Source organism: Dermacentor variabilis, chromosome 1, assembly GCF_050947875.1.
Source record: "Dermacentor variabilis isolate Ectoservices chromosome 1, ASM5094787v1, whole genome shotgun sequence".
NCBI lineage: Eukaryota > Metazoa > Arthropoda > Arachnida > Ixodida > Ixodidae > Dermacentor > Dermacentor variabilis.
Window position 1 is genome coordinate 253,420,259 of NC_134568.1, and position 23,758 is coordinate 253,444,016.

Below are 23,758 nucleotides of genomic sequence, written 5' to 3' on the forward strand. Positions count from 1 at the left end.
TCGTCAAGTCAAGGCCCCAAGGGCTTGTGTTTTGCACAGCGCAAATGAACGGCGTCGGTCAACGAAGAACATCTCCGGATTTGCGTCGATAGAAGACTACAACCTTGGTGACGACGGACTTCCTCCGGTGCCCGGTGAATATACGCTTGACCTATGTGAACTGGCTAGTTGGTTCTCAGCCAGACGAGGTGGAGTGCTCACTACTAGGCAGTGCGTGCAGCAGGAAGGAGCTACGAGCAGATAATCTCGACGCTGGAAGCACTGCAGGATGCCAAGTTCAAAGTGGAAACAAGGAGGGGCGCATTCAGTTTGATTGCTGTTGTAATATGCGAGTTTTCCTTTCTAAGTTTTCTGTATTTCTGGTCGGAGGTTCTACAGGAAGTTAACGAAACACAGAAGTACCTGCAGACTGCAGGAATCAACCTCCAGCCCTGCAGCCTGAAGCTCAAATCGCTAAAGGGACACTAAAGCGAAAGAATAAATCAGTTTAGACTAATGAAGCATTGTTTGAGAACCCTGCAGGCAGCCATTTAAAAGAAATAGTTTGATTATTAGATGAGAAAATGAAGGTCCAAGTATCAGTATTTGAATTTCGCGCCGAAACCTCAGCGCCGGTACGTCAGCGTGACGTCAGGGATTCCAAAGTATGTTTTCGCATTTGGGCCGCGTTGGCTGAATAAAGGTTCCCGAAACTTGCCATGTTTAATATTTTGTTCCTTTAGAACACAATGTAATCAATCTGTACGGCTGTATATAATTAGTAGGCCCTAGAAGATGCCATCAAAATCCAAGACGTCACAGCCCCCAGGTGCGGGAACTTAAGTAGGCGTCGCCACCCGTATTTTGTTCGTGCGCTTTTTCTGGCTTACCAAACACCTTATCGTTGTAAGAGCGGTGTTTTTGGTGTTGTAGAACGGTAATTTACTGATGCGGAAGAAATCATATTTCACTTTAGTGTCCCTGGAAGAGCAGCGCGTTGAAGTTGGGGAAAAGGTCATCGCCCAAGCCACGGCAAAATGTGAGGAAATGGGGATTGAGGTACAACAACGGGTTACGTGTCACGCTATTTTTGTATTTTGCTTAATTAGATAATTAGTCAAGGTTATTTAAATAGAGCAGCATTCCGGGCCAAGTTGGTAATCCATTACTCAAGTATATTATTGAGCAACAAAATGCAACACAGACGTAAGAGAAGAAGAACCATGGAAGAAGGAAAACATGCTATTCGCAGTTCGTTTTCTTCGTGTAAGCGCGTGCGCAGTCATCATCATAAAATTTTGCTTTATTGTAAGACTCTACACTGCTTCAGTGGCACAATAAATTTTGTTGAAAGTTTGTGCTTGGTGTGTGTTCTTCTCTTACGTCCGTGCCTTTTTTGTTGCGTAATAATACTTGAGTAATGCAACGAAGCTAGGGGGAAAATTCCGATTAGAAATTTGCAGAACGGTTTGCAAAACGTCCGAATAAACAGCTTCTGTCTTTCCGTTGGTCTTTCTATATATTAGAGTTTTTCAGCTTACTGAGCATGTTGGAAGGAAAACTGTTTATGAAGGAAACTGTTTTCCTTCCTGACATGTGAGAGCTTCTTTATTCTATGATGTCAGCATATGTGAGTGCGATAGCGCAACATGCGGGGCCTTGGTGAGTGAGTGAATAAACTTTTGTTGGGTCCAGCAAAACAAGATGAAACGCGCACCCGGCTAATCCCACGACGGGACTTCGCAGGAGCGAGCCACATGCACTCTTCCTTGGTGAACCTGGGGCCCAACGACCCGCACTCCCAGAGCATGCGAGACAAAGTAGCCAAAGTAGCAGCCTTCCCACAGTCCTGCGAGTGAGTGCAAAACGCAATGAAACGCGGACCGACAGGTCTAGCCTGCCGGCCCGATCGCGGACGCGCTGGACGGCCAGGATTTAATTGGTAATTTGGTCATAGATTTCAGTGATTTGGTCCATGATCTGGTCTTCAAAGATGGACTTCGGAGGTGCGCGTCCCACTCTTCCCGGTAAACTTCGGAACCAACGGCCCGCACGTACTCCCAGAGCATGAGACAAAGTAGCAGCCTCACCACAGGCTACGCAAGAACAATTCGGGTAAATGTCAGGATATATGCTGTTAAGGGACGCTGGCTTTGGACGTAGGAGTTAGTTTGCAGGAGTCTGAGCGTGACCGCCTGCGGCCTGCTGCTTAGCTTGGAATGACGCGGCGGGAAAACCCTTCATGACTCTTCTCCAGTGGCGTAGCTAGGTGGCTAGGTCGTCTGGCACCCGGGTCCCATGGGTCTTCTGTCACCCCGCCCCCCTCCCCGGGTGTAGTCGAGGAAGGCGAGGATATCAACAATTTCCTGGTTTCAGCACCAGTACAGCCGCCTTGGATACCGCGCACGTCCCACGGGTCCCCCTCTCCTTCGCTTTATTTCTCAGACATTGCGAATGCAGCAGGTATACACGCTGTTTTTTCTGCGCCAAATAACACAGGGTGCTGCACTGATAACTTGTGATAAGCGCACGTGTGCACATCTTCTGTCAGATTGTAAGGCTTAATTGGCAGCCAATACAAATGCGGCATCGTGGAAAATATGGCTCACGTCACGAGTAACAAAAAAATATATTTATAAAGTTTTAATTACCAATTTTAGCGGCAATATTGCATTTGCAAAATTGAAGCCCGACATTCATATCTTGCCCAACAACAACTTCACAAAAATCCTCGTAGGTACTATGGCGCGCAGTTTTTGGCTGTGACCCGCCGTGGTTGCTCAGTGGCTATGGTGTTGGGCTGCTGAGCGCGAGGTCGCGGGATCGAATCCCGGCCACGGCGGCCGCATTTCAATGGGGGCGAAATGCGAAAACACCCGTGTACTTAGATTTAGGTGCACGTTAAAGAACCCCAGGTGGTCGAAATTTCCGGAGTCCTCCACTACGGCGTGCCTCATAATCAGAATGGTTTTGGCACGTAAAACCCCATAATATAATAATAATATAGTATTTTGGCTGTGGACAGCCCTGAACGAAAACGAAAATTAATTTGTGTGTCAGTGACGCGGATCTCCCCACCCTATTAGCAAACGTCACCTGCCTCCCTGCTGCGCGGGCCGATTCGGGCCTTGAGAAGGCCGAGGGCAGGGTAGACAAACTTGAGGTAGACATGCAGTAACAACAAAGAGGCAGTACAACAGGTGGTCATAGTTACCCAGCGCAACGCGGAGGGTAGACCAACTCTAGGCCCAGCTCAGCCAACTATTCACCCCAATGGGAAGTAGAATGGACCAACTGGCAGAACTGCAAAAGCAAATCCTTCTGCGGTTGAATCATGGCCGGACTCAACACTAGGGCAAACACAATATGGCATATTACTACTCTAGGGGCTTCACAAAAAAAATAAAAACGTTCTACAAGCCTACCTTGCGAGACGCGATGGTCCCGACATCATCGCGCTCCAAGAGTGTGGAAAAAACGCTAAACTGAGCGGATACAAAACGTTCCCAGGCCGGTCGCCAGACACTCAGACTGCTACCCTGGTGAAGAGAAATGTCACCGTCATGCAGCATGAGGTAGGGTGCACGCAGATTGACTACGTGTTAACGGAGATTATACCGCAGAGGAGGAAAGAACGCAGCCTGCTAGTCCTGAACGCCTACAGTTCTTCTAAACTAAGGAAAGGCTGTGGCTTCAGGGAGCTCTTTGCCAAAGTGCAAGCACTGGCACAAGGGCAGCAGCGTCTCGTAATAGTAGGGGATCTTAATGCACCACACCAAGCACGGAGATATAACCACTCCCAGATAAAGGGGAGGGAATTATGGGACGCCTTGAAGCAGTGCAATTTAACACTCCTCAACGATCCACTCGCACCGACCAGGCAGGGGAACAGCGTGTCATACGACACCACCCCCGACCTGGCCATGATCGGAGCGGACGTTGAGGCTACATGGCACAACACTAAAGAGAACCTAGGTAGTGATCACACAATCATAGAGATTGTTGTGCAAAACGGGGTCAAAATCAAACGTGAGAGGAAAACACTCAAATCCATCAATTGGCAATCCTTCCGAGACAACAAAGGGGGTTGCGGGGAAATCATCGACATAGCTGAATGGACCAATAACATCAAGCAGGCGTGCAAGGAGGCTGAGGAGGAAATAGAATTAGATGAGGAGCAAGACTGGGTTGATAGCCACATGAGACAACTGTGGCAAAAGAAAAAAGAGGCAGAAACCGAGCTTGCCCAAAAAAGGCGCAACCGTAACCTGAGAAGGAGAATAGCAGCTCTCAACAAGGAAATTGAGAGCCATGCCCAAACACTAAACAGACAACACTGGAACGACATCTGCGATAGACTAGACGAGCAATTAAGCTCCATCACCACCTGGAAACTATTGAGGGACCTCCTGGATCCAGACAACACCAAAACAGAGATCAGGAGAAAAATGCAAAGACTAACACACAATTTCCAGGGTTCGGAGGAGGATATGATCAACCAGATAAAAGAGAAGTACATAGGGGAAACAAACACCGAAACATATCCGACTATAGTGGCGAAAACAACGAGGAGCTAGACCAAGCAATCACCATAAAAGAGAGGTCCAAGCTGCCTTAAACAAGCTCCGAGGGAAAACCGCGGCTGGCCCAGATGGGGCCAACAACAAGATGCTATTAGAAATCTCGATGACAACTCCCTTCAGCAACTATATAACGGCATTCATGCAAAAATGCTGGGAGCGGGGGGAGATACCCAGGGAGTGGAAGAAAGCAAATCTAGTCCTCATCCCCAAACCAGGGAAAGAACTCGAACTAGAGAACCTTAGGCAAATATCGTTAACCTCCTGTGTATGCAAGCTCATGAAGCACGTCATACAGAACAAGCTCGACGGATACTTGGAAAATAAGGAGCTCTACCCAGACAGCATGGTTGGATTCAGACAACAGATCCACAAACGACATCATGCTACAACACAAAGAACAAGTATTCGAAAGGAAGACTAGTGACTCGAGAGTCATAGTGGGACTGGACGTCAGCAAAGCGTTTGACAACGTCAAGCACAAAGCGATCCTGTCACACCTCCATCACCTAAATGTAGGAGGCAAGCTATACAACTATATCAAAAGCTTCCTCACGGACCGAACGGTGAACATAGAAATTGGGGGCACAATAATTAAGAGAAAACATTAAGCTAGGCAACAAGGGAACACCGCAGGGATCGGTGCTATCCCCTACCCTTTTTAACATTGCAATGATCGGGCTGCCAGAGAGACTCAGAAAGCTATATAGAGGGCCTCTGCCACACTCTCTACGCTGACGACCTCACCCTTTGGGTCGACAGAGGCAGGATGTGATGGCCAAAAAGAAGACACCCTACATAGGGCAATCTGGGAAACGGAAAGCTGAGACCCATAGGGCTAAAATGCTCGGCGGAAAAATCGGAGATGCTAACCATGAGCAAGCAGCAGGTCAATATCCAGCTCCTGGTCAACAACACCCCGGTCCCAAGGTTGGACAAGATCAGGATACTGGGTATGTGGATGCAAGAAAGTGGGAGAAACACCGAAACGATAAACAGACTAGAAGCCACGACCAACCAAACTTGCAGGCTTCTCAAGAGGGTAGCAAAAGAAATGCGGGGATGAAGGAGGCGAACCTACTTAGGCTTGTCCACTCTTTGATCATTAGCCGAATCACCTACGCTATCCCGTACTTAATGACAATTAAAGGAGAGAGAGACAAGGTAGACATCCTCATCAGGAAAGGTGTCAAAACAGCCCTAGGCTTACCACCATGCACATCAACCGAGACGATCCTCAACCTAGGAGTGTCAAACACCCTAGAGGAAATGTGCGAGCCGAAATTAACTCACGGCACAATATGTCAGATTAACTCCCACGAAGCACAGAACCTCTTAAAAACTTCTTGAAACGGCTACAAACGGCTATAGACGTCTTGGTCTATGATAAGACTGAAAATAGAATTTCTTCTAAACATAACCTCAGCACTTGGAATATGCTAGTATATATTCTATCTGCGGCAAAACCCACTACTGGTGTCACTAGAGTCTGTTTTGGTAAACGCATTCAGAATGTCTAACTCAAGAACTTTTCTAGATCTTTTAGTCTAAAAGTGCATAAAATGCCAAACGACGTGTTAAATGTGCGGTTACCGTCGGCCATCGGCGTTAGCGAATAAAAGACGCCACAGACAAATCGAACTCGTTGGAAGCAACATAAGTTAATTGGCTTTAATATTAAATAATTTCACGCCAGAACTTCAACAATCAAGGGCGTGTTATTGTTTTCCATACGGGGCGCGCACACGACTCCTGGAAACCATTCTATGCTCGCACAGGAGGTATTTACAGCAGCAGGAGCGCAACACCGGCGTCACAGAGCCACCGCGCTGCGATCACTTCGGCGGCACAATCCAAATTTGTCGGACGTCTCATTCTGTGCTGGAAACACTGGGAGGCAGGAAGTTTGAAAAAACGGCCATTGCCGCCCGCTATGTCTCGGTCGTGGGTTCGTTATCTAGTTGTGCGTCATTCTAAGCCGTTCTGTACATTTATACTGGATATTAACTGGAGTCATTTAGCTGTGCTGATGCTCTGTGCCGTGTGTTTTGCATCAGTGCTTCGTGACATCGGCTGTATTGCGTGTTTTCGCCGACGGCTTACTAGCACAATGGCGGGATCTGCGTTCGCCGCCTTCGTGTCTCGGTGCGTCTTTGTACGTTGCACGTTCGGATAACACTTTTTCCGGTAAGTGAAATACATTGCACTTCGTTTTTCGTCAACAATGTGAATATATTTAGGTGTTACCCGCGACAATTCTTGATACATGGGCTCTTCTGCCCTTCGAGTTTTCGTCATTACTTTTATACGAGGGTTCTGCTTGTGTTCAGCCGTTCAGCACTACCGCGCTCCACGACTTCCGCAACAACAGTCAGAACTTTGCCCTGCTTGTTGGTCTTTGTGGTTAACGTAGCACGAACCAACCGAAAGGAGTGCATTCGAAGACGACGCGCTGGCTGTAATGCTGAACCAGACTGAACTCGCCCTATTCTGTGTCCTTTTGTTCTTACGTGTGCGCGCCTGTGTCAGTGACTATGCAGTTTGTAGCGTTCCCACTTTATAGCAAAACAAAAAATATAACTGTAGTGTTTACTTCATCTGTACAATTCCAAATTAAATCGTCTGCTGATGTGCAAATTTCACTTGTGTTTTGTTCTAAATAAGCAGCAAAACCTTTAACCTAGTAGGTGCTTCATCTGGGAGTGAAATCACGACAGCTTGGCATTTATTAATGAATGACTGTGACCGGGTCACCTTATTTGTAATTGCAAATTTGCCTTTCAACTGACTTGATGCTATCTTACTTTGTCCCTTTCACTCTATAGACGGCTGGACATCCTTGTACCTTGGCACTAGCTGGATGACGGGACCTCATCATGATCAGTGTAAGCCAATGTACTGTACCCTCTCTGGTCCTCCCAGTGCCTTCTATATGGGCCAGGGAGCGCTTCGTGGTAAAATAGCTAGTTGGTGTCTCACAAGTGGCCATTTTTTTGCACTTGTCCATTATAAGCTGCCACTATTATAACCAATTTCTCAGTGTCAGTGTACATACACAGTTCTACTAATAATTAGTTTCCCTAAGCCTTACAAAATTTACCTGTAGGTAGTCATTGCTATGTAAGAGCTCACAAATTAACTCTGCTGTGTCATAGAAGTATTCCATACATGAGTAAAAATTTTCTACAACAATGTACATTACACCTTGCTTCCCTAATGCACAAATGTATTCAAGCCAGTATTTGATTAGTTTGGTATTCTAAATGTTTTCTGTGTGATTTAGTTTCTTTACAGGAACTTACTGTACAGCATCAGCAAGCAGTCTAATTTAAGATTTATGTGTGCTGTAAAAGGTGTGTTTTGCCGCTAGAATTGATAAAACATGGGCCAAGGCTTCCATACAAGGACAAACTTCAATTTCGCTCTACCACCATCAGCACTTGGCTGGCGCTTGCAAAATGAATCACATCAAGTAGCTTGTGCCAGACTGTTTTTTAACCTTACTGTGAGGAGATCACAAAGTGATCTGTGGAGGCGCCTGCATCTGAGATATAGATTGCGCTGCAACACATGTGCGTGTAGAACAGGCATGGTGCTGAGGGTTTCAGCGGTTTGCAGAGGTGCTTTTAAAATTTTGTCATAACTGCAATTTTACCTGTGCTGTTTTTATCACCTATTTCAATAATATTATTGGAGGTATTATCAGAATTTATCAATCTATTTGCTCTGGCCCATTAGCCTGCCACATTTGCCTTTTCACTAGGTGGGCAATTATTCTGCATGGACCATTACTTGAATACACCTTTTTGTGTGCAGTGGCTTCTCAGTTGCAAGTCAGCATAGATGCTCAGAATTACCTGAGGCTATAGATACACTGATGAATTTGCCACCTATACGAATCACTTTGCACTTTCTCACGCAAACAGCATGTTAACACTTCGAAGTCAGTGGGCAATGTTATTCTCTGATCACATCATGAGGTACTTTCAACTTTGTATGACGCATCATCCAAGGTGTTGCGTCATTTGTGTGAGGTATTACCCGAAGCCAATTAGGGTCACATGAAAATATATCAACAAAAGTGATTGATCCAGCTAGGAGTGTTGCTTTGGAACACTACTTTATCACCAGTCCTCCTTTGCATGCCACCTGCTTACTCTGTACTGTGTCACATTTAAGTTTGAAAGAAAGGCAACAGCTAGGCAGGGCAAAATGCCATACTTGCTTTTAGTTCAACAATATAAAATGCTATTTAACTTTTTGATTAAGTTAGTACATCATTCACCTGCAGAGTGAATTACTGTTTTAAACTGATTATATTTTGCAGGAAGCTTCTCAGACTTGTTTGACAGGTTAAGTGGCTTTTTAGCCACAAAACACCATACAATAAATTAAAGGCTGACTTTGACTCTGCTATACAGCTTAATGACTATATGCCAGGAACAAGGTCTCTGAGTTGTGGCGCTGGCTAACACTCCCAGCGTTCTACTAGGACACACAAATACCCAAGAAAGTGGATGGGAAAACGACGCTGCTGTAGCTGACTTGGTAGAGCATAGCACGCGAAATGCGAAGGTTGTGGGTTCAGTTCCCACCTGCAGCAAGGTGTTTTTTCATCCACTTTAATTTTCATTAATTTATCGTTTCTTTATTTAATTTATTAAGCACAAGTAATTTCTCCTATGTTGTCCTTGGTGTCGGTGTTTGTTGGCTTCTTATAATAGGAAATATACTAGTCATTTTAAACATCATCGCATACATACCTTAAGATACCCGTAGTTTAAGAGAAAGGAGTGCTTAAATTTATTTTTATTGTGAGCCAAACTTTTTACTTAGCACAGATTGCTAATTGAAGTTCCAATTTTAACATTACCATTTCCTCCCTTGCCCTTTTTTTCCTGTTCTGTGCAGGTATTGCTTTCCTATGTCTACAAGAACCATCACGCGTGGTCTGTGAGAGCAAGCTTTTGTGGGCAGCCAGTGCTTTCCTACGAAGGCTGGCCTACTCTGGCAGCGGCGGCAATCATCTTCAGGATTTATCCATGATTACTTTTGCTGCTATTTGTCACTCTTGTTAATTACACACTCTGCATCTTTTCTAATTTATTAGGTAATAAAGCATGAGTATGTGACATGGTGTGAAGTTGATGCCTTGCTGCATTTTCACTTGCAATCACCTTTTATGCATGAAAAGCTCATCATACAGTTTATGAAAAAAAATAACAGCATATGATTTTTCTTTCAGTTCGTGTAACATGCAACGTACAAGGAATTTACTAATGGATGGTATGCCGAAGAACTCGCCATTATTTCTGCGTGATGCTGTGCACGCATGTGGCGTTACCTTACAAGAGGCACTCAGAAAGTAAGTTACAATTTACTTTTAAATGAAGCATGGACATCAGAAAAAAATATATTTATATTGCTAGTTAGAGTGGTTTGCAGAATGTTTTTCTAGATGTGTACTATCGTTTATTTCTTAACTCATTGCAGCACAGTGTTCTGTTTTGTATACTGGTGTAAGGCTATTGTGCCCCCTGTAGCTGAAACCAGGATGTAATTTTTGCCTGAACTGCAGCATCACTGACAAAATTTTGCTTTGCTAGAAACTATTTCAATTTGGTGGAGACCCAGCAGGGCGAAGTTTTGTCAATAATGACGTGTTTCATGCAGAGATGTTCTTGTTTAGGTCAATGAGTGAACATTGGAATTATATCAGCATACAATACAGATCTTGTTTCATTTGCAAAAAAATTCTGACAGGTGGCATTCAATTGATTGGTCTAATTAAAAAGCACAAGTTAAAACACTATTCCCATGGTTCGCATCTGGAAAAACTACCTCTGCATCACTCTATCTGACAATATAAACTTTTTTTTTCTGATGTCCATGCCTCATTTAAAATAAATTGTAACTGTGGGCAAACGTTGTGTTACTGTAACAGCTGCCGCAAAAATTTGAGGGAATGTGTAATAAAAGTCTTCAGTTGTTCTTGTCAAGCTGTCCATTAGCCAACTTTTAGCGTAACGTTAGCAGGGCTTACCGAAGTACTTCTAGACGTCCATGGCTACAAAATGTCTTGATCAAGACAGCTACTAGGCTTTTGAATTAGCCGTTCAAGACATCTTTTAGACATCAAATAGCTGCTTAGCTGGCAGCAAAACGGGCAGATCCATCCTTAGGAAACTGGGCTACCAGAGCCCAGAATCACGAGAGGGGATAACCATCATCCCAAAGAAATTACCAACAGGTTAAGAATACCCCCATCCCAAGGAACGTACACCCCATACACAACGAGGAATGCAGGAGAAGCAGAGTCTAAAGACTAAATTAAGCTCACTCCTCCAAAAACAAGGGGTAGTGTACACCGATGCGGCAGAGTACCCAGAAGGGCACTACGCTGCAGTAGTAGTGAGCGACAAAGGCGAGCTAATCTCGAGCTGTAGCGTGAGACACTCTTTACCAGAGGAGGCAGAGATGGCGGCGATTGCCCTGGCAATCACAAACCCATCAACCAGAATAATTATCACCGATTCTAAAACTGCAAATCAAAGCCTATGACACCGGCAAGGTGACCAAAGAGGCCGGCAAAATTCTGCAGGTAGGCAAGGAGAACGTACCCAAAGACCTAATTAGAATAATATGGGCGCCCGCCCACTATGGAACGAGATCGCCAACGAGGTCACCCGAGGACTCACACACTGGGCCCCAGCGCAGGCAGACTACATCCCTGTCCAAAAAGTGAGACCTAACCACATGCAGAGAAATTCTAGAACGCTATAGAATGGGCAGGAGAACCCTCCCTCCCCCCCCCCCCCATAGATCTCCAACAAAGAAGGAAGAAGTAATCTGGCGAAAACTGCAGACGGGTACCTTCCCAAACCTGTATATCCTACACAAATGACATCCTGAGGTGCACTCTTCCAAATGCAAGAACTGTGAAGGCATAGCGACCCTAAATCACATGCTCTGGGCTTGCCCAGCACTAAACGGTCTACATGGAAATAAAGAGTCATGGGAATCCATCCCTCCGTAGCCAGGAAGAACAAGCCCAAAAACAAGTCATCGGTCAAGCCCAGGCCGCCGCCGAAAGCCAACTAATTCCGTCCGACGTCTAGGGGGGAGGTAGACGGTGAAATGGGGAGCTACGTCTCACCCCGATCGCCCATACTCCCTGACAGGTGCAAATAAAGTGCTTCTGCCGTGCTAGAGCCGCTTATTGCAGGTCTTTATATGCTATAAAGATTTTGTTTGGCGCTTGTGCTGTTCACGCAGGGGAGGCCCACACCCAGCTTCGTCCTAGTGCCTCTATTTTTAAGTTCACTCGAATTGATGACTACAGACTTGAAGCGAAACCTGATTGTGGCTTCATGGACGACGTTTGTGAATGTTTATCATCAGAGTGCTGAACTTGCTTTCACCTTTGCGCATCCTTCTTGCTATGTCATCATCATCTCTCATCACATCTTTATGTCCCTGTTCCCCCTCCCCCTGTGCAGAGTAGCAGGCTAGAGCACCTTAGCTCAGGCCGACCTCTCTGCCTTCTTTCAATTAAATTATCTCTCTCTCTTCTCTCTTTCTTCATTCTGATCAATAAAGCCTTCTTTTTATTTGCTGCTGTACGGACAAACACGATTATCCGAGCTGCGGTACCACCACAAGATTGGGAACAGAATAGAGCACGCTTCGCGTCGGATAATTCCTGGAAGAGTAGTGCAAGCTTTTGCTGGCACGGACTTCATCGCGTTTTTTTTTTTGTTATTCTGCACTCGCAATGGAGAGGATTGAGGGATCAACGTCACTGGTCCACTATTTCGTATTTTTTTCGCTGCTGCCATACTGGGCGCCGCCCGCAGTGCCAAAGCACTGTAGGCTGTAGCACCCAAAACTATTTTGTTTAAGAAGTTTTTCTTGCGTTAATAATATGACTATGAGTCCTCAATTCTCGAATTGAAGTGCTTCCTCTATAAGTACTAATTAAGGGATTATTCAGGACATGGTTATTACTTATCTGCTATATTTTTCACGCTATCGAGTTCCTGGCAATCACAGACACATAACTTCATAGAATATCGGGAAATATTCTTACGAAATTCGCTTTTTAAAAATAATATTCCGTGCAGCTGACACAGACACTGCAGGTACTTGTGACATGAATTAAGTCACACAACAAAATGATAAAGAAATGTTTAGCTAGGACTAGGAGAAATATATTTTATTCAACACCACGAAACTGATAAAAAACTAATACAACGATTAAAAATTGATAAATAGAACATTGTATACGTATTGCCGATGCACAAACCATGATGGGACATCGAGCCTTTTGCACTAATGACCAGTAAGGACATTTCCTTCAGTTCTTTCTTCGACACTTCGATCGCTTCTGCAAACTCATTAATTACAGTAGTAAAGTTTATATTTTTTACATGTTCTTTTTCTATGGTCAGTATCGCCAAGTTTGACAGCCTTTCATCACTCATGGTGGAGCGCAGAAACGTTTTGATCAGCTTTAACTTGGAAAAGTTTCTTTCGCATGATAACTGACACAGCTCATGATGAACAAGCGAAAGATAACGGTAAGATTAGGGAGGGACTCAAAAGAAGTTCCATTTGGCGATAAATTTCGGGAACTGTTGTGCGGTCCACGTCCTCGTGACATCAAGGTGATTTCCAGCGGCCTTGAGGTGCCTTCGCAGCCGGAGGATCTTTGGGATGATTTCTTCGCCTAAAAATTCGTCATACATTTCAGTAAGACTCGACGTCAGTGTTTGAATCGTTTCCACACTTTCAAACATTAGGGAAACAGGCTAAATGATGCTGAAAACCAATGTCACCTTCTCCATATATCCTTGGAGCAGGTGTCCAGCTCTCTGTGAAAACGATCAAGTCGTTCAAACATTGCCCTTCCGGTCTGTTCTGTTAAGATCAGGTCATCTTCCCCTGCTCTTTCTCCTGACACCTTGCGATATCTACTCACTCAAAAAAATAAAAAATAAATAAAAAAGTGGTTATTTAGCGATAAATGCAAGAAAAATGCGTTAGAATTTCGTCGCATCTCTTTAAGGTCCCGGATTCATTGTTCAAACCGTGTTCAGCACACAGCAAAATGTTCTGGAGCCGTGGGAGCCGTCCGGAGCTCACTCGACACACATCCTACCTCGTCGTGTAGCGACGTGCACATAGAATAAAGAACCAACTGACGGTGGTCAGGAACAGACCACCTTCACACACACACACACACACACACACACACACACACACACACACACACACACATATATACATATATATATATATATATATATATATATATATATATATATATATATATATATATATATATATATACATATTTATATTTATATATATAAATATATTATTACGATATCATCGAGCAATGCTCGAGGGACGAGCCGCCGTGAGAATGACGACGAAGTAGGTCTGTGCACATGGCGCCATAGCTTCTTTCATGTACAGTACTTCCATAATTCCCATGCTGAGACAAGCGCTCCCATTGCAGCTCCCATAGACACTAGCGCCAGAGTTCCCTCTAGTAATTTCTGTAGGAAACTCTATGCCCAGCATGCACGGAACGTGGCAGGTCCTTTCTAGCATGGCCTCCGAGATTGCCAATCGCACAAGCTTGTCGCGAATCGCTGACGCTGCTGTAGCTCCTGGGTAGAGTGGCTAATCTGTCTGGGTGTCACCGCGGGCCGCTGGCGCATGCTGTGGCGGCTGTGACCAATGCATTGGTGCGGTGGTGGGCCGTTGGTGCAGGTGCAGTGTGCTACCAGTTCACTGCGTGCGCGCTATCGTTATGGTGGGTCCCTGTAAACCTTCGGTGGTTGTGCAAAACCGTCGTAAATGTGGCTAAGGCTGATATTGTGGAATTCGTGACATGCGCGCCAGCTGAGGAGCTTCAAAATGCATGTCCGTGTCAGCAGCAGCGACATGTCGTTTGGTGGGACTATGAACCTAACGACAAAAAAGGAAGTACGTATCTTCTCTAGTGAACGCGAGTTGACATGTTGCATATCCTCGCTCATATGCATGCGAATCACTTTCATGCGGAAGTGATCTGAGCGCCAGTTTCATTTTCTCGTACTGTGTTGCCACGCATGTCGAGACTCTTTGCGCTCGACACGATTGCACATTTTTGATCGTCTTCGAAAGGATGTAGGCAGTGAAGACGAAAACGGTCATTAAAAAGAAGTTTATGCATGGTTTGTGTAATTGCGGTTGTGTGCTCAATGTTAGTATTTAAATTGTAGGTGTTCTGTTGCACCTGCAAACAGCGGCACAAGTGTATTGTGTACGCATGAACGCTTCAGTGACTCTTTCTGGCTTGTGACAGTATTCGAAGCCCCCTTCTACAAAAACTAAGGGCTGATCTGTGAAATGGTTTAAAGCAGCGTTTTTGTGCACCATGCATTAAACTTGCGACATGAGAGTTGCCTTTCTGCAGCATAACGCATGAATTTGTGTTTGACTTTGGTCTGGGTGGGTGCTGTATTAACTAAACGACTTGTAAGGCTTCGAAAAAAAAAAAAGAAGTTGAGCGTCTTGGTGAATTTCCATGTGCTGTAGCTTGCAAGAAAATGCTATGGGTACTTGTCGGCACCATCAAAAAGTGTGATAAAAAGTCTTGACGGGCTTCTGTTATGCTACTTGTGCAAGCAATTGTTGGTTGATTGTTAGAGCAGCAGTGTTGGAAAGATTCTAATGCCAGTAATAGACAAAATGCAGATGTTCAACACTTCTGCTGTTTGTATGTGTTGTAACCAGACTTATAAAACACTGCTACACATGTGCTGCAGAAGAACCACTCTGTGTATTCTTTATTCATCCTTGTAAATTTTTGCCAAGGAAGGTTAAGTGATGTAATTTTTTCTGTGATTCATTGTGTGAGAAAGAAAATATTTTATTGAGATGAGGTCTTGTAATGTGCACTGTATGCTTTTGCAGGTGGAGCACAAGTGGAAAGATATTCCCAATGGGGCATCTACTGTTCCTGCCAGTCGGTTTCACAGCTACCATGGACGTAACCTCATTTTGTGTGACAACAACATGGTTGCCTACCGCAAGACGAGCTTTGCCCATGCCTTGGCATTCTCTGAGCAACCACTCCTTCCAGGCGAAATCTTCCTTCTAGAGATAGCACAAAATGAGCGAGGATGGAGCGGCCACATGCGACTTGGCTTAACTCAGCATAATCCCGGTTGCCACTTCCCACTGCCCCAGTATGCTTTGCCAGATTTAGCCAACATGGGCCACTCCTGGGTTTTTGCCATTCACAACTCGGAACTGGACTCTGAGCATCTTGGCAGTTCACCTTACGAACGGCTTGACCCTTCCACATCAGTTTTAGGTATGTTTCTTTGATCTTTCTCCCCAGCACAATTGCATGTGTGTGCGTGTTTTAGCCAGTTAATCCATAGTTAGAAATTAGCATAGTTAATCCATAGTTTGCCATTGTTCTTTGTATGGGTTCATTTCATTTTCTTAAATGGCATTTTTTTTTTTCATTCTTGTCACTAGTAATGTTTAAAAGGCTGGTAACCTTTAAACCCGCCGTGGTTGTGTAGTGGCTATGGTGTTGGGCTGCTAAGCTCGAGGTCGCGTGATTGAATCACGTGGGGTCGAAGTGCGAAAACACCCGTGTACTTAGATTTAGGTGCACGTTAAAAAACCCCTAATGGTTTAAATTATTCTGGAGTCCCCCAGTACGGCATGCCTCAATCAAATCGTGGTTTTGGCACATAAAACCCCATAATTTTTTTTTAAAGTTCTCTTTGTAAAGGGTGGGACGAAGATCAACTTGTTAGTGGAAGACAATTTTGGAGGTAGAAGATCAAGAAGCTTGTTATCCCACAGTTTTGGCACTCGGAAAAGAACATTTTGCCAAAAATAGCAATCACTGAAATGAGCTGCAAACTATCCAGCAGACAGTTGAACCTGCCCCATATGGAGTACTCTCCATGTGCACATCCAGTTTGGTGTCTTTTGTTTCAAGTTATTCGCACCTGTTTATGACCAAACCTGCCAGTAATATTGGGACAAAGCTTGCTTCTGCCTTTGTGGTTCGAATTTGCTGAACTCTAGAAAGTGGGAAGAGAGGACAACCTTATGTTGCCAATAGCATCTGGAGCTGATAAGTTTACATCATAAGTAGGAGGACAAGGTGTTATGAGTAACTTTGCAATGTAGCGTTTTTAAAAGATTGGGGTGCGTGCAGAAAATGCAGATGGCAAGCAACCTCCATTGAGAAAGTTATAGAAATGCAACCTGTATAATGAGCAACATATAAAATTGAATAGTTTGAGCTGTTGAATGTGATTGCAGCACAGTTGATGGTGATAGTTCGTAAAAATTGTCCAAGATATTGTGTAATCGCAGCACTGGGTGCACTTAAAGGCCAACTACAGCAAAATTTTGGGCTGCGTTATATGCCTAAGCTCAGATAGTGCAAACATAGAGTGGCCTCCATACAAAATTTTGTATTTAATATATGAGTGGATGCATCACAAAAAGCTTGCAAAAGTATGTGTTCTTGACTTAAACTGGAAAAAAAAGAACAGAAAAAAAACCCCACCCCTATTATTGTTTGCTGGAAGTGATGCATGACTGAGAATGTGCGAACTCCTCAGCATCTCCCATGCCCATGGCGCGCTGAGAAATGTCTCTGGCGACATGCTGAAACTTTCGCCTTATCCATTAACCACTAAGGGCACACGTGTCCTTAAGTGCTATTTAAAGGCCACTAATAAGAAAATTACACAATTACAATCCCGGCAGCTTTGCTCAGATTGCGTCTGAAGTGATATTACTAATTTATTACCAATTTAGCCGAAATTCATTGCAGTTGGCTGCTGCAGCATCTTTGCCATGTCTGCAAAGTTAGCACGGTCTATGATACATGTCAGTCATACATGTCAGTCCCACGTCTTCGCATAATACGAAAACGTGGGATCGTTCCCTAACTGCGGCAAGTTGTTTTTTCATCCACTTTCATTGCCATGAAGTTATCATTTCTTTAATTTATTAGTAAGTACAAGTAATTTCCCTTATGTTATCCTTGGTGTCTTTATTTGTTGGCTTCTCGTTATATGATTAATAAAAATCAGGCCCCTCGGTTGACCCTCTTTCCTCTCATGTCAATCTTGATGTCATAAAACAAGCCATTGGTGGGTGAACACAATGCATTAAAGTGCACCACTCTCTAATGCTGCTAACAAGGCAAGAGCACATAAGGCTAGGACGCGGTGCCATAGGATGGCAGGACCACCTGAAGTGCACAGTGCTCATAGATTAATAAGATGCATTGGAAGAACACACGTTTGGAAATGTACCTGAAAAGTGTACATATCCATGTCATGTGTTCGACTTTGTAAGGCAGGGAAGAAAGTTGGTGAAACTTAATAGTTTTTCTATCTTTCTGCCCCAAAAACATCCATTCAGACTTTGTGCTGTGAGATGTAGGGATACTACACAACTTAACGCAAGTATGGTCATTGCCCACGAACAGCTACTGCAGTATGAATATAGTGAAAGAGATCTGTAGTTCACGGCAAGCATCAAGTTGGTCACATGCCGCAGACTCCTGCAATCACCAAGAGAGTGTATTACAAGTCAGTATGCATCAATCCAGTTACCAGTTCCATTCTGTTGGTGCCTTTGTTCAGATGCAATTTCTTGGATGCTGCATTGCTATTTCCAACACATTTTGCTGATTTTACAGAATGTGTTTTGAGGCCATGTAGAAATGTGTTGTTATCGAACCATGTTTTCCAATATAGGGTGTTGCTTCACTGAAAGCAGCTGAGTATGTACGATATTTTCCGGACTACAAGTCTCGCCCCCCCCCCCCCAAATTTTAGTCAGTGCTTCTTATACAATGGTGCGACTTATATGTGCATAAAACCATGTGCGCTTGCACGACCAGTATGAGTAGCATCCTTTCCCTGAGCATGCCGCAGGAGCAATGCAAGCGACTTGCTTATAACGTCTCTAAAAGTTAGCTAAAAGTCTCTAAAAGAGGCCGACAAAGGTGACCCATTGTTGCTGCCGGCCGAAGTAGCTGAACTTTTAGACTGTCAGAGAACAAGGCCTTCAATGATATTTAGTGAAGTGCCAGGAATGTTGGATTTCAGCACCTGAGAGGAGTGTTGGTTGAAGCTTCTTTCTGCTAGATTTTGTGGCTTGTAAAAATTTTGTTTGCAACACTTTAGTGCCCGGATATGAGTAAGTAGAGCATTTTGCGATGGGCCTACAAGCATGTATAATCCCGTTCCATCATGTCGACCCAGTTAAAATAGGCAGTTTTTTTATACACCGGTGCGACTTATATACCAATGTCATCTTTGAAACTTGCGAAAAGTTGGGGGTGCAACTTCTACTCCGGAAAATAGGGTATTTGTGTTTGTTATGTGAGAGTAATAAAATTATCATTAAAATTTTGTTTGTTGAAATAACTATGCAGCTTTTTTAGAAACAGTGCATAATAAATTTGGCCATCATGAAAGGAAACTTTTATTTAGCAGCAGGTCTCAAAAACATTAATCACTTACTCTTTCCCAAGAGGAGGTGTAGGTAAAAAAATTTCATGTTTCATAAAGTTTTATTTTCCTTTTTTTTGTCTTACAAAATTGTGTTTCATTTACTCTTCCTCATGAAATTTGAACTGAAGGATGTTTGACTCTTCCCTTACCATGGCCATTGAACATGTGTCATGAGTGACCCATAAGCATTGTGCCTAATCTAAAAGCTCCTGGCCATCTGCATTCTAGTCTAAGGAGTAGACTTCAGTTTTCTGTGTAGTTTTTTTTTTTTGCCATACGGAGGATGGTTGTCAGCAAGCACACAGAGGTGTGCATTCAGGACAGCGGGCACTCAAATAGCTGAGTGCTGAGCCCTAGTGAGAATGATGTTGGTCTCACTATTCTGCTGTGTTCTGAACTGGTTGTTTGGATGCTACTAGTAGCAGTGAGTCTGAAGATGGTACCAGGTCATGGGAGCTTATTTTGGACCATAGAAACCTGCAAAAACAGCCGAGACTGTCGTCATCTGCTCAGTGGCAAGTTTAATTTTCTGCCTATTGATGACTACTTTTTTTTGTCCCATTCAGATGCCATAGAGATGTTGGCAATATTGTAGGCCTTATTTACAGTGCGTCTACAGCATATTACGGAGCTGTGCTGTTATGAGCCCAGCAGAGTGTGATGTTCTACCCAGATTTTTGGCACCTACGAGGAAGCGGAAGTTTCATTAGGCTGAAAACACTTTTTCTATTTCACATCCTTGATAAGCTAGAACATTGAAACTTTCATGTAATGTAGACAGTTTAGGCGGTAAAATTTTGTATATTTTGAAATATTTTAATGTGATTAGCATCCTTTGTCTACTTCAGGCATTTTGAGCCTATCTATTTTTGTAACCTCTTATGCTGGGACCCAGTGCCCCAAGTTGTCTACGAGCTTAGGCCGCTATGTATGTGCTCATGGTCGTGATTCCATCATGGTCGTTCCAGCTTTGTCATCTGACTCTCGTCATGCCGTCGTCATCATGCCTTCTACGCCGACCTAGTGGGTCAAGTTGTCTAATTGCTTCGACTACTAGGTATTTGCTTGTGGTGGTGATGCTGTCATGGTCATTCCATCATTGCCATTTCAGCATTGTCACCTGTCTCTTGTCATGCCATTGTCATCACGCCTTTTATGCCGACCCAGTGGGCCAAGTTGTCTAATAACTTGGGCCACTCACTAGGTATGTGCTCATGGTAGTGGTGTCGTCGTGGTCATTGTAACATCGTCATTCCATCTTCATTAATCACCTCTCGTCATATCGTCATCATACAGGCTTTCTGATACAGTAGAGGCCATCGTGCGCTCATCGTCATCAGACTGTCCTCATACTGTGGTCAGGATACCATTGCAATCATTTTATTGTCATAATTTTTACTTCGTCATCCAACTCTTGTCATGCTGTTGTTGTGACACCATCGTTTCACATTTTCAACACTCCAGTAACTCATCCAATCGTTGTCCTGCCATTGCCGTCATACTGTCTTCATTGTTCCATCAATGTCAATCCTTCATTCAATCGCGATTATGCCGCTGTTGTCATACTGTCCTATTCATACCATCATTATCATTCCAGCTTCTTAATCTAGTTGTCATACCGGCGCGATCATGCCATTGTCATAATACACTCGTTGTCATCCCAATGTTTTCATGTCGTTGTCACGCTGTCACCATTATACCATCATGATCATTTAGGAATTTTCATCACGCCATTGTCATCATACTACCTTTGTCATTCCATTGATGTTATTCCTTCTTTTTCATTCCATAGTCATTAATGCATCAGTGTCATAAACTAGTCCAGTGGTTTCCAGCTATGTATATGTTGGGGACCCCTTGTGAACTGGTGGAAAGTGAGGTGGGGGGGAAGCGTGTAAGTTAACACAACCATGCGGCAGGAAACAGGTTCCTTTTTTGTTACCTGGCAAGGAATGGTCAAACAAAAGTGCCACATCAATTCAATCTGGATAGCTTGTCAATACTTCGTGCGGTCATGCTTAAGCAGTTTCATATCTGCAGCCACATTCAACCTGTTTCTGTATTTGCTTTTCAAGTATACAAGCCTGAAAGAAGCATGCGCACATTCATTTGTCATAGAAAACTGCAACAAAAGCTTTACAGCTATCTCATGAAGAATTGCAAAAATTTCTGTAGTCCCCAACCAGAATGCCTCAAGGCTAGCATAAGCAAGCCCGGAAAAAAAAAAAAAGCTTTGGCGTGGGTTTTGTGAACCCCAAAAATGGCTTCACGGAGCCCCATTTGAGAACCATTGCAGTAATTGTCAGGTTGCCATGCTCAAGTGTTACTATGGCGAGTCAGAGCCATAGCAACATGGGAGGGTACTGGATTATGCCATATATAACCAAAGTAATGGAAATCTTACAATGGCTATAGATGTTAAACATATTTTACTTCAGAAATTCAGTGTTGCTGTAACGCTAATTGCATTACCATCAACAGTAATCTAATTTATTGAACTCATCTCACATGAGTTCTGTTGTATTTTTCTTTTATTTCTGCATCTTTGTAACATTGTAAGCATTTCCCATATAATTTTGTTAAAGTTTGTATTTCACTAATTATGTTATACATTAAGCACTGACATATGTCTTTCAAATTTCTATCTGTAAAAAACACATTTCTTTAGCTTTCTTTTGATATCTAGCATGTTATTATGACCATGATTACATATCCAATAAAAAACAATACTAAAGCCTTCAAAAAAGGGCATTCTTTTGATCATGGTACGATCATGCCATGGTCATTGAATGTGGATGGCTCAAGAGTGCTGTGCACGATTTCAAGGCTCCTGGCATGCTTACAGACTTTCTGCGCCATTTATGACATAGTGTAAAGAGTAAACTTTCATTTCTTAGTAGCCTTATTCTTGTCCATGTGGCAGCAATCTTAAATGAGCATGCGTTTGTGTGCACCTTGTGATTGCAAAGATGGCGGGCTTTTTGCAGCTGGGAGGGTCCTCATGTGGGCATCGTCAATCTTGTGATTCTGTTGCACCCTCAAGTGATTGTTCGGGAGTCTGAAGATGATATCAGATCGTGGGGTTTTAAGTGGGATGATGGAGACGACCAGCAAAATCAGCCTGGGCAGTGGCGAGCTGTTTGGCTTGCAAGTTTCATTTTCTACTTTTTGATGACTGACGAATTTCCTGTGGCATAGAGAATTCATAAAAATCATCGCCCAAGAAAAGAACTGGACAAAGCGACAGTATCTGGAATCTGACTATCCAAAATGCACACATGCTTAATTGAAACGATGGCAATCTCCCGCCAACTTACGCAAGATGCCAGAAGCGATTATTGATGCCGATTTGAGCTAAAGGTTTTATGCCTCTCAGCTCAGTGAACAATGCTTCCGTGTGGAAGCCGAAACATTGAAAAATTTTTTAGACAACCGAATTTTGGTCGGCGCTCTGTTTTTCTTCCTATTATGCTATTACTTCCCGATCAGATGAGATTTCATCAAACTCTTGATTTAATTCATAAAAATGTTTGCAATATTATATTTCTTATTTATGGTATCTCTACAGCATATGGTGGAGATTTGCTGCACCCTGCCAGCCCAATACTTGTGGCATCCACTGGAAAGAGGCAGTTCCTACAACTAGGCAAAAAGCATTTTTTATAGCACATGTTGCTTAGGAGCTAGAACATTGAAACTTTCACTGGGTGTAGGTGAAAGTGCAATTGAAAGTAAAACATTTGAACGTCAAACAGTTGAATTGAAAACATTACGTATACTTGAGAATATTTTTTCTATTACTATTTTTATGTTATCAGTGCAGCATTGTAAACATTTCTTGTACTTTTCAGTGAAGTTTGTTTTTCACAAATAATTTTACGTACAGCACTCTAAAATGTGTTTGAGATTTTTATCCTCGGAAAGGTAATTTCATGAGCTTTGTAATGATATATAGCATATTATTGTAATCCTGATGTCATATTCGATGAAAAATCTTACTAAAGCCTTAAATAAAAGGCGCGGGGGAGGCATATTTTCCATGTTAACGAAAAAGTTAAATGTGCTTGTGTTACTGTTTAATCATTTTGTGTTGGTTGTACTTGAACACCCCATTGATCACCATTGTGTGTTCTGTCCACCACTGCAATACTCTTGGTGAGATCTCTTATTCTAGCAGATATTGACAAAAAAGCAAAGTATCTTCTAGGGGTGCCTAGACATGCTTGATCATTGTGGTATACCATCTTGAGCAATATGACCAGGAAAAGTCAAATGAATTTCAAAAGCACGCTACATATTAGCTTGTCAGATTTGAATCCACAAATCACAAGTAATCAATGTTTAAATTGACATCAGTGTTCATTGCATTTATGCAAGTTGCTTTTCCACCAAAAAAACACGATGCAAGAACCACCACCTCTCGGTGTTCCCTTTTTGCTAATGATTGTATTTTGTAGTTTTGGTTTGTCTTCAATTTCAGTGTGCACTTTTTTTGCTCATTGAAAGTAGTTCCTTAACTCTTTCCTTACCTTTACAAATGTGCTCATTTTTGGCATTTTTATGTTTCATGGTTTGCATCCTGTTCAATAGTGCTTTGATTGTAAGTGAAGCAGAAATAATTGCGTAGAGAGTTCTTAT

At 43.2% G+C, this 23,758-nt stretch overlaps 1 protein-coding gene and 1 long non-coding RNA gene across 4 annotated transcripts in view; one reads left to right on the top strand and one right to left on the bottom strand.

Moving 5' to 3' along the window:
• Positions 1 to 12,753: 12,753 nt before the first annotated feature.
• Positions 12,754 to 23,758, bottom strand: part of LOC142561285 (uncharacterized) — a 39,527-nt gene continuing 28,522 nt past the window's right edge. Inside the window, exon 2 of the long non-coding RNA XR_012823781.1 lies at positions 12,754 to 13,287. This is a non-coding gene — a long non-coding RNA (uncharacterized LOC142561285). The remainder of the gene's footprint in view (positions 13,288 to 23,758) is intronic.
• The window catches only part of LOC142561233 (neuralized-like protein 2), a 37,628-nt gene continuing 28,126 nt past the window's right edge, over positions 14,257 to 23,758 (top strand). For 2 of the 3 annotated variants that reach the window (XM_075673434.1, XM_075673433.1), the window contains exons 1-2: positions 14,257 to 14,555; positions 15,528 to 15,930. In XM_075673434.1, the coding sequence (XP_075529549.1) occupies positions 14,487 to 14,555; positions 15,528 to 15,930 (472 nt within the window). In that variant the 5' untranslated portion in view covers positions 14,257 to 14,486. The remainder of the gene's footprint in view (positions 14,556 to 15,527; positions 15,931 to 23,758) is intronic. The other variant, XM_075673432.1, reaches the window with a different exon arrangement.